Source organism: Gymnoscopelus microlampas (genome assembly GCF_963454915.1).
Source record: "Gymnoscopelus microlampas genome assembly, chromosome: 21".
Taxonomy (NCBI): Eukaryota; Metazoa; Chordata; class Actinopteri; order Myctophiformes; family Myctophidae; genus Gymnoscopelus; species Gymnoscopelus microlampas.
This window is the reverse complement of record NC_139958.1, coordinates 38,608,416-38,620,501: the sequence shown is the minus strand read 5'-3', so window position 1 is coordinate 38,620,501 and position 12,086 is coordinate 38,608,416. Positions and strand designations below refer to the sequence as shown.

The 12,086-nt window shown below is 40.7% G+C and overlaps 1 protein-coding gene across 3 annotated transcripts in view; it reads right to left on the bottom strand.

Annotated features, from left to right (window-relative positions):
- The window catches only part of LOC311038291 (long-chain fatty acid transport protein 6), a 43,775-nt gene that overhangs the window by 26,379 nt on the left and 5,310 nt on the right, over positions 1-12,086 (bottom strand). For all 3 annotated transcript variants that reach the window (XR_014600044.1, XR_014600045.1, XM_084047715.1), the window contains exons 2-4: positions 7,110-7,401; positions 1,876-2,085; positions 828-986 (exon numbers count right to left, since the gene is read on the bottom strand). Coding sequence is in view for 1 of the 3 variants with exons in the window: in XM_084047715.1 (XP_083903841.1) it covers positions 828-986; positions 1,876-2,085; positions 7,110-7,401 (661 nt within the window). In the remaining 2 variants the exon portion in view is untranslated. The remainder of the gene's footprint in view (positions 1-827; positions 987-1,875; positions 2,086-7,109; positions 7,402-12,086) is intronic.

Below are 12,086 nucleotides of genomic sequence, written 5' to 3'. Positions count from 1 at the left end.
ATGAATTAAAGTATATCATTGCTGTCAGCCAGAAACCTCTTATCTTCATATTCTAACTTTTTGTGTTTTTTTTTTGTAACTTAATGCCCTACTTGATCATACTACAGCGTCACACAAAAGCAAGCGGTGGCCGACAAAAGTAGTGTTTCACACAGTTTAGAGAAAAATATACCGGTGAACGATTATATCAAAAATAACTTTTGCTTAATTGAAAAAGTTGCACAGTGTGACTTAAAGAAAATGTTTGAACCAATAGGCGTTTGAAATGAAATATGGAATGTTAAGGGAGCACTTCACCCATTTTAAACTGTGTCTCAGAGGAGGGCTGTGGACAGTTAGAAACCTGCCTACCAGTGACATCATCGGTAGGCAGGTTTGGACATTTCAAACAATATTTCAAACTTTATTATTATTTCAATTTTTGTATTAATACAAGAACGATGGCTTCTACTGTAGTTCAGCATGCCAATGTTCCAGGAAGAGACAGGCTGTAGTTTCTATTCTTGGAATCCCAATTGAGGATGTCAATGGTAGACTAGGCAGGGTGAGACGGAAATGGTGCCATCTTAAAATGAGCATTAGTGAGGAAAATGGGTGAAGTGGTCCTTAAACGGCTTGATATACTTTGTTGTGTGCGGTGTCGCACACCAAAAATAGCAGATCTACAAGCCTGTGAGCTTGTAGATCGGATTAAAAAAGCCGATGTACAGTATTTAGGGTTAAAAGTGGTTAAACTGATTTTGATGCTACTTTAAACTCATTTTTACCGCTGGGGGGGATGGGGTCCACCGGGACCCCACTTTGAGAACCGCCATTCTATTGGTTACCTAGCTGGATGCATCCTCCAATCCCCAGCAAGGAGGCAGACATGTGGTAGAGGGGCAGGGTGATGTAGATGACGTCACTGGACCTGGCCCCGCACAGCTGCAGGAAGGACATGCTCATGATTGCTTTGAAATGACCCACGCGGGTCGCCTTGGACACACCTGGGAAGTGACAGTAATTGGGGGACGGTAAAAGTATCAATACTGCAATGTAGAAACACTCTGTTACAAGTAAAAAGTCTGGAATTCAAAATGTGCTTGAGTAAAAGTACAAAAGTATTGGTATCAAAATGTACTCAAAAGTACTCATTATGCAGAATGTCCCATTTCACAAGTTATCAAATGTATAAAAAATCGTTTGAAATAGCAGATCTACAAGCTCACAATGCGTCGCATCGCGTGAAAGATCTGCTATGGTGAAAATAGCAGATCTTCAGATCTTCCAAGTTAACGGTGGTGTAAGTCATAATTGATTCAAATAAGTGTTAAATAGCTCTATATGTTGATAGTAATCATTGCTATAGAGCAGGGGTCTTCAACAGGGGGTCCGGGACCCCTAGGGGGTCCTTAGAATTACCACAGGGGGGCCACCAAATCTTTGTGTGAAATTTGTTTTTTTTACGTGAACCACTTGAACCCTAGCATCTCTTTTCTGAGGAGAACTTTAGCCAAAAATAGCCGATCTACAAGCTCACAACGCAGGTGTAGAGGGGAAAAAAAAGAGCAAGACCAAGAAAAAAATTAAAATAAATCTGAAACACAAGTTTATACAATATAGAGGGGGTCCCTGCTTCATCTCCTCTCAGCTAGGGGGTCCGTGGCCCGAAAAATGTTGAAGACCCCTGCTATAGTGTGTTTGTTCCGTAACAGGAGTCTCCTCATCTGTACTATTTCTTATTTTAATTTTTTGTATGTTGTTTTTATTGCGATATTGATCTCCCTTGGGTCTGAAATAAAGACTGAATTGAATTGAACAGCTCTTTGCTAAACAGAAAACACATTTTCAGGTCGAGGGATACCAATTAATTTTGATCCAATCAGGAGAGTTTACCGGTGGTCCCCGACGTAAAAATGAAGAGGAAGTTGGACATGATGTCGACGCTGGGGGGAGCCGCCACGGGCTCGTCGTCAGCGGAGACCCGCTCCACCTTGTCCAGTAAGGTGTTGATGCCGCCGCAGGGCGGAGCGTGGTCGACCACCCACACGTCCACCTGCTGCTGCTGGAGCTCAGCCAGCACCTCCACCACACCGCTAACCACGTCTATGGAGGAAATGGAAAAGAAAAAATGACTGACTTCACAGTAAAGAAAATCCTATATAATTTGCAGTGGTGGAAAAAGTACTCATTTTTTACTTGAGTAAAAGTATCAATACTGCAATGTAGAAATACTCTGTTACAAGGAAAAGTCCGGGAATTCAATGGACTTGATTAAAAGGACAAAAGTATTGGTATCAAAATGCACTTAAAAGTACCAAAAGTAGATAGTACTCATTATGCAGAATGTCCCATTTCACAAAGTTTTCAAATGTATGAAATGCATTAAAATCTTTTGAAAATAGCCGGTCTACTAGCTCACAATGCGTCGCGATGCGACGCATTGTGAGCTTGTAGATCGGCTATTTTCAAATGGCCGAAATGTATATAGGGCTGAAGTGGGCAATGTATGTTTTGTAATACCAATCATGAACTCTGCAAAGTTTTCGAATAATTGCAGTGGAGTAAAAGGGGTGCATTTCTCCTTTCCGACATGTCGCCTTTCCGACGTTGACTAACCCTATACCAAACCCTAACCCTAACCTTAACCGCACGCGGAAGCCACTAGTCGGAGTGGTGAGATGTCGGAAGGAGGAAGGAGCACCCCGAGTAAAAGTACAATATTTGCTAATATCCAAATCAAAAATTACACATAACTAGGTGAATGTATGTACCTACTGTATAGGACTAGGTAGTGTGCCAAAGTTTTGAGGAGAATAAATAATAGCGAGGAGGACAGGAGCGCGCTCACTGAAGCGAGCCCACAATAACATGGGGTGCTCCTTCCATTCCGACATCTCACTACTCCGACTAGTGGCTTCCGCGTGCGGTTAAGGTTAGGGTTAGGGTTAGGTATAGGCTTAGTTAACGTCGGAAAGGCGACATGTCGGAAAGGCGACATGCACCCCAATAACATATTAAGTAAGAGAATAAATAATTAAATAATCATTAAAAAAACATATACACTGAGAAACTAATCTTGTCGTAAGCCAGGTACGACAGCGTATCAATATGCAGCAGTTCCCGAAGTGTGCAAGTAGTGTGCATAATATGCATATCTAATCAATAGCAGCAATGTCACAGTCGAATGTGCAAATGGGGTCGAGCATATAGGGCAGGCTATACATAGAATGATGAGTCATTGTCGTTGTCAGTACCGTTCCTTATGTTTGGTTTCTTTTGTTCTCGTGGACAAATGATATAGAAATTGGTATAATCTCCGAGTTAAAGGCTCTGTGAGTGACATTTCTTTGTTAACCCATTGAGACCTGAAGCCGATGTCTCCTAAATCTCAACAGTATTCTGAAAAACGTATATTTCTATATCAGTGGTGCTTTTTCATGTCAAGGACCCCAGAATTATATGTATTTGACCGCGCGGACCCCCATCAAAATATGTTGTTCCAGGGACCCCCCAGAAGCAAAGATTTGAGTTAAAAATGTTTGCTTTAAAAAATATATATATTCAAAGATTTGCACACATTTTCACGATTTTTCAAAAATAGCAGATCTGCAAGCTCGTAGCGCGGCACTCGGTGCCGCGCTACGAGCTTGTATATCTGCTATTTTTGAATAGCCCAAAGTGTAAAATAATGCTTTTTAGCTCAAATCTAAAAATGACACAGTTCCAGGTCTTAATGGGTTAAGATAAGTGTTAAATAGCTCTATATTCTGATAGTAATCGTTGCTAGAGAGTGTTTGTTCAGTGACAAACACTCTGTCTCTTGTCTTTCTCCGTCTCTCCAGGCCTTCAGTAAACAGGAAATACATTGTCAGGTTGGAATACCAATTTCATCCAATCAAGTGGAATTGGAAGTTAGGAAACAAAAAAATGAGCAGACAAAACTGGAACAGGGACGCAATGAGATTGAAGCTGATAAATAAACGTCACACCAGGGAAGAAGAGAGGTGGAAGAAGTACTCAGATCGTGGACTTAAGTAAACGTAGCAATAGCAAGTACATGTTCTGCATTCAAAAAAAAATCGAAAGTACAAAAGTATGTATGGGCATTCAACTATCAAGGACGTGGACACCATTCAAAGTAACAGGGCGGCCACGCTCATTGAGTTCAATGGAGAAGTGGTGCCCTGTTATAATAATAATAATAATAATAATATCTCAAATTTATATAGCGCTTTTCTAAGTGTCCAAAGACGCTTTACATGGGGGTCGGGAGAAAACAAAAGAAAACTTTAAAAGGAAAAACACTAAGAAAAGGCTAAGACTGTGGAATAAAATAAAATAATACAGTGGAATGGTGAGACAGGGGGGTGTGCAGTTAAATGGGGAAAGCCATATTGAAGAGGTGGGTTTTGAGAGCGGTTTGGAAGGGAACGGCCTTTTGGCGTGTTTGGAAGGTTTGGAGGGTGGGGGGCTTCTCTGAGAGTATGGGGGAGTGCATTCCACAGGGTTGGGGCAGCAAAAGCAAAAGCCCCATCGCCCCAGGTACGGTACTTTGTGGTCCTGGGGACCTCAAGGAGGTTGGAGTCACCAGACCTGAGGGAGCGGGAGGGGACATGACGTTTGAGGAGGTCGAAGAGGAAGAGGGAGGAGCCAGATTGTTCAGTGCCTTGTAGGCAGTGGTGTAAATGAATTAAGTACATTTACTTAGTTAGAAGTACTGTACTTAAGTACAATCTTGAAGTATTCCAGTTTTCAGTACTTTTACTTCTACTCCACTACATCTCCGAGGCAAATATTGTACTTTTACTCCACTACAATTTTACACTTTAGTTACTAGTTACTTTGCAGATATTAATTATTACATTATAAAACATAATTTAACCCATTTTGGGCGGGAACCCCTATTTGTAACTATACCTTTCAGGACAGGAACCGCTATGTACAGTATATAGCAACATACATTCTTTGTACATTTTTAATACATATTTGAAGTTTTTCAGAAAACTCAGTCAGGATGTAGAAGGCGTTTTTAGAATCGGCCTCAGGTCTAAATGGGTTAACTACTTTAGGCCTATTTTATACCTAGGCTATTTGAAAATAGCTAATAAATAAAACTAATAAAAATATCTACAAGCTCACAACACGTTGCGATGCGACGCATTGTGAGCTTGTAGATTGTAGATCTAGATCTATTGTAGATTGTACCTTTTGGTACTTTAAGTATTTTTTGATGCCAATACTTTTGTACTTTTACCCAAGTAACATTTTGAACACAGGCCTTTTACTTGTAACAGAGTATTTTTATGAGGTATTGCTACTTTTACTTAAAATAAAATATCTGAGTATTTTTCCACCACTGCTTATAGGTGGTGAGTAGTATGTTGAAGTGGATTCTTTGTTTGACTGGAAGCCAATGCAGGTCTTGGAGTACTGGTGTAATATGGCCTCTGGAGCGGGTACTGGTGAGCAGGCGCTTCCTCAAACTCTATACTTAAAGTAGCAAAAGTAAAAGTATCCATTATGCAGGATGCTCATTTCAGAATCATTATCATTAATTGATCATTAACCACTAAAGCCCTATTTTATACATTGGGCCATTTGAAAATAGCACATATACAAGAAGCTTGAAGTTGTAGATCTGCTATTTCCTTCGTATTCATAATTTGCCAATACAAATCTGCCAAGTAACTAGTAACTTAAGATTTCGAGTAAATGAAGGCTAAAAACACTGCGGCGTAATAGTGGAGTAGAAGGATATTGTATCAAGAAACTCAAGTAAAGCTAAAGTACCTTGGAAATGTAAGTAAAGTACTTGAGTAAATGTACTTTTCGGCCCTGGGGAGCAGCAACAATGCAGGTTTTATGAGAGGAACAGAATGTGGGTGAAGGGTGAAGTGTAATCAAATGTCCTAGAAGGAGAATGTTATGTCATGTTATTATTACATATCCTTGTCGTCGGGCAGAAACCTTGTATCTCCATATTTTTTGTAACTTAATGCCCTACTTCGTCATACTAGCCACACAAAAGTAGTAAAAATATCGGCTATTTTTGCCGTTTTATTTTATTTCCTTTCTTTAAGTGGAAGTCGTTAAGAGCATCTGTGGGTTTTTATAAATATTGAACCAATCAAAAGTATCAACAGCAGCGTGTGACTAAATGATAACTACATTGGACCCATTGGAACACAGGTTCTTTCATACAAGGTTTCCGCCCGACGACAGCGACGATATGTAGACTCACACCTTATCCATGGAACCGAGGGACTTTGGCCCCCGGCACACGGGGACCCAAACACTGTAAAACCCCTCAGTGTTCATTTAGCTCTGAAAGCATACAAATGAACCCTTCTGGGTGTTTCATAACCTTTTCAACCCGTCACAGAATAGGCTCTATTCACAGCAGCCATATTATCACTTCCTTCACAGGTGTTACCAATGATGCTAATGAAGGCTCTGTTCCATTTAGTGTAGCACAGTGGTTTCCACGACCCCCATAACTCTGAGAGTTACACACCTGTAAGGAGGCATTTGGAAGCCCATGAGGGTCCCTGGACCCCAACTGTAGACCCACTGGTTTAACAGAGTGTTTCCAGTGGGCCAAAACATGCACAACATCAGCACCCTGACTCTGTTTGACCAGAATGGAACAGAGCCTTCATTAGTATCATTGGAAACACCTGTCAATGTCTTCATAATATGGCTGCTGTGAATAGAGCCTATTTCTATATCCATTATAATCCATCGTCTGGTCGTTTGTGTAGACAAACAGGATACATGCCCCGACCCTCAAAAGGAAAAAGTTTTCACCCGCGAGGTAACTTTCCCGGGCGCAGCCAGGCTGAAGGCAGCATATACCGGCAAAAATGCACGTCTTTCCCACCTCCCCAGCTGGCCACAGAACATTTATATATATTATGATCACGTGTCAGACCGTTGTTAAACACAAAGGGGAAAACTGTTCGTCGTACAGAGAAAAGAAAATATAACCGGAGCTTTCCCTTTGTTTTTGTGTTAAAACTATTATATAAAACAATTATTTTACGATTAAAAAAATAATCGGACGGGAATTCCTGTCCGTGGCAATGAAAAGAGTTAATCTGCCCATGCCGGGCTACTACTGTACTGACCTGCCCCCACCACCAGCCGCGTGGCTCCGCAGCTGCCCAGACAGTGCAGCAGAGCGTGGGGCTTGAGGTTGTAGTTGAGGAAGGCCACCTGCGCCCCCAGCTTGCACAGTCCCAGCCACGCGCACACAAAGTCGGGCTCGTTGCACATGAGCAGAGCCACCACGTCGCCGCGCGCCACGCCGCCCTCCTTCTGGAAGACGCGCGCGAAGCGGCCGGACCTCTGGTCCGCGTCCCCGTAGCTCAGGCTCTGGTTCTCGTAGACGATGAAGGCTTTGTCGGGAGTCTTCCTCGCCTGTGAGGGACGGGGGCATAAGGGTATCAGTGGTGTAAGGTAACTAAGTACATTCACTCGAGTACGGTACTTAAGCGCAAGTTTGAGGTGTTTTTTACTTTAATGCAGTATTTCTGATTTTCTGTACTTTTACTTCTACTCCCACTGCATCTCAAAAGGCAAATATTGTACTTTTACTCCACTACAATTATTTGAAAAGTTTAGTTACTAGTTACTTTGTAGATTTTGATTATTGTTACAAAAACACTTTAGACCTATACACTTTGGCAATTTGAAAAAAAATAGCAGATCTACAAGCTCACAATGTGTCGCATCGCGACGCATTGTGAGCTTGTAGATCTGCTATTTTCAAAAGATTTTTATACATTTTATACACTTGAAAACTTGTGAAATGGGACATTCTGCATAACAAGTACTTTCTAATTTTGGTACTTTAAGGTCATTTTGATACCAATACTTTTGGCCGCCAAATCTTTTGTTTGATAGGATTTTCTTTTTTACATTCACCACTTGAACGCTAGCATCACTATTCTGGACGGAACATTTGCAGAAAACAGCCCATCTTATAGACCCCTTAACAGACGACGTCACACTGGTTGCAAGCGTCATACTGCGCAACGTCAAACCCATTCTGTCAGGTCTCGCTAGGGCGCGCAGCACTAGCCAACACACAAGAGGGGGTTGGGGTGCGCTGAAACCAGCGCACCCCGAAACAACAGGTTGAGAATTGATTGCATGAAACAATCACCTGTGCATCCAGTCTCAATGTTGGTAAACAAATAATTGGTCTATAAGCTTGTAGATTGGCTATTTTCAGCAAAGAGATTTGGTGTAGAGGGGAAAAAAGAGCAGACCACGTACAGAGCCATGTCAGGTCAAAGGTCAAGTTTACTGAGGGTTTAAAGGGATATTTCACTTTCAAATAAAATAAACATTAAAATAAATGAAAAAATAAATGAAAAAAGTAATGGAAATATCACGACCCCCTCATGCATTAGAAGGACATTCTAATGTGTGAGGGGGCCATGATTTGTATTTTATTTAAAAGTGAAGTATCCTTTTCAGTGCTTAGATTAATCCAACATATTAATAGAAAAGATAATCTGTAAACAAACAAAGGCATGTTTTATTTTACACAACACTGATGATAGTGCTGTCAAACAAGTCTATGAAGCCATCTATGAAATCTATGAAAAAGCGCAACAGAATGTTATACAATACGCAGTCCCTGCTTCATCTCGCTCTCATCTAAGGGGTCCTTGGCCTGAAAAACGTTGAAGACCCCTGGCATATTGGCCACTTATGAGACAATGGGGCCCTGGGCACAGGCTTGTAAAAGGCGGCCCCACACTGACTTGCACGGTTATTATTATAGTTTTGCAATATTTCATTCGTTTTTTTGTAGTCTTTTGTTTTGGTTAGTTTTTAACATTTTTTGTTTTGTTTTTAGCTTTTAGAGAAAGGTTAGTTTTAGTTTAGCTTTTGTTAGTTCTGGATTGTTTTGTTTTTGTAATATGGGGTAGTCAAGATTTACACGATCTACAAGCTCATGGCTATGAGCTTGTAGATATGCTATTTTTGAAAAATCTTGAGAATGTGTGCAAATCTTTGAATATATATATATTTATACACATTTGTAACTCAAATCTTTGCTTCTGGGGGGTCCCTGGAACAAAATATTTTGAGATGGGGGTCCGCAGCCAAATACATATCTAAAACTGATTTCTAAATCCTAACAGTATGTTGCTATATCAGTGGTACTCCAACTTTTCCATGTCAAGGACCCCCAAAATGATATGTATTTAGCCGCGGACCCCCATCTCAAAATATGTTGTTACAGATCAGTAAAAAAAAAAAAGGTTTGCTTTAAAACATAATATATATTCAAAGATTTGCACACATTTTCCACGAGGAAACAAAAAAAAAGCCAGATCTACAAGCTTGTATATATATGTTATTTTTGAATAGCCAAAGAAATCTTAAAATGACGCAGATGCGTTCCCGGTCTTAACCCTTTAAGACCTGTGTCACTTTAGATTTCTTTGGCTATTCAAAAATAGCAGATATACAAGCTCATAGCGCGGCACCGAGTGCCGCGCCATGAGCTTGTAGATCTGCTATTTTTGAAAAATCTTGGAGAAAAAAAATGTTTTAGATTTTGTTCAAAAAACTGTTAGGATTTAGAAAACATTTTTAAGAATCGCCTCAGGTCTTAAAGGGTTCATGGATTAAGCAATTCCTCGTGTTTTCAGCAGGACTTTGGGGTCTCTGTTATTGACACGCATGACTAAGCCCTTTTTTTTTTGTTATTCAATTTTTATTGATTTTACATTTTACAAACAAATATGCATTTCAATAAAACAATAAACATAAATAACATCATTATCCCCCACCCCTCTCCCTTTACCCCCTCTTCATTCCCCCATCCCTTCCCACCCCACCCTCCTTCCACATAGTCACACAACACAACTCCAGCATTATCGAGTCAATAGATCTTTCAGATCAGATATCAGATTTGTCCACAGATCGATTGTGCCCTGTTTGGCATGATTAATCCTGGCCGATGACAGCTCTAGATAGGCAATGTCCAAAAAGCTCCTTAGCCAGTGTGTTTTGGATAAGTCATGAGGAGGTTTCCAGCGTTGGACAATAATCTTTTTGGCTGCTGTAAGTCCTGCTAGCCATACTTTGCGTGCCTTTACAGTAAGAGATAGTTTAGAGTCATCATTCAAAAGATGTACAAATGGATCCATTGGCAGTTGTACTCGCATTAATTCTGATAAAGTCCCCAACACATTCCCCCAAAATTCCATAATCCCCGGACATTCCCATACCATGTGTACAAAAGAGCCCAAGGTTCCCGGGGCACAGAATGTGCAATACGGGTCAGGTGCCAGTCCCATTCGGTGCCTGATTCTGGGCGTTACATATGCTCTGTGACAGAACTTAAGATGTATATACTGATGATTTGGATTTTTTGATGCACCAGCTACGTTGTCCCAAATAGCATCCCAGTCCAATTCTAGCCCTAAATCTGTTATATCACAAATCCAGGCTTTCATCCCTGCTGAGGTTGTATATTTTTGAGAATTTAATTGATCATACAAATATGACACTATTCGTTTAGGAGCTCTCTGGAACCAGCTAAGAATGGGATGGTCTTTTAACTCAGTACCCCAGGGAACCCTATTGGCCCTACAAACGGATCTCACTTTGAAATAAAAGAATAGAGAATGCCTATCGACACCATATTTTGAGACTATATCTTGAAAATCTAGAATGTTAACCGAACCATTAATATCTTGGAGAGTCCTAATGCCCTTCTCCTCCCAATTTCTGTTAACAAGTGGTCTCCCCCCAGACAAAATGTGGTTGTTATTCCATATCGGAGCTGCTTTACACCATTTACTTTTAAATCCTATGAATCTCTCTACTGTTCTAAACACCTGTAACAAATATGAAAAAATCGGTCCATAGTATAGATTACATTTTCTGATAGAAATACCCATCAGGAGGAAATCCTTCAATTGTACAGGGGCTAATAAGTCACACTCCAATTCTTTCCATGAAGATGTAATAACATCCTCCATCATGACATTGAGACTTCTTAATACAAATGACCAGTGATACAGTTTGAAATTAGGACATGCCCATCCCCCATCAGACTTTCTGTATTGAAGCACAGACCATTTTATGCTCGGCTTTTTACCATTCCAAATGTATTTTCTTAATGAGGTATCCAGCTTTTTCCAATATCCCGCTGGTGGTGCCAACGGGACCATTGAGCTGATGAAGTTGATGCGTGGTAAGATATTCATCTTAACCACCGCTATACGCGCTGGTACTGACGATGGCAGATGTTTCCATCTACTGATATCGTCCTCTATTTTTGTAGAAACTAATGAAAAATTTGTTTTAGCTATAGCCGATAGAGAAACACTAATTTTGATACCCAAATAAGACACTTCATCAGTAACAATAATCTGGGGAGGAATGGTCACGTCACATTGGTCCACATTCACAAGCATTAATGCAGTTTTTGATAAATTAACCTTACAACCTGAAAAGTACCCAAAATTCTCCAATATTTCCAACACAACCGGGAGTGATCTCTGCACATCCGCCATATATATCAATGCGTCATCAGCATACATCGAGACGGAATGTGATGTCGTGCCCACCGTAATAGGAGAGATCCGAACACAGCTCCTAATCAATTGCGCCAATGGCTCGATGGATAAATTAAAAATGAGTGGCGAAATCGGATCCCCTTGCCTAACCCCACGTTTTATATCAAACAGTTCCGAGAGGCCTCCTCCAACATTGACCCTAGCTGATGGAGTAGCATACAAAGTTCGAATCATATTGATAAAATGGTTTCCAAATTTGAATTTTTCTAATACCTTCCATATATAGGGAAACTCCAAGCGATCGAAAGCTTTTTCGAAATCAATAAACAGTAGGCCACATGCAGGAGGAATCTTGCCTGTTGCACTCAGAATGTGGAGGAGTCTACGAATATTGTCAGCGGCGAGACGGCCTTTAATAAATCCAGTTTGATCAGGACTAATTATTTTCCCAATGACCGTCTCAAGCCTGCTGGCCAGAACTTTAGAAAATATTTTTAGGTCTGCATTTATCAGTGAAATTGGTCTGTAATTTGCACACTCCAGGGGATCCTTTCC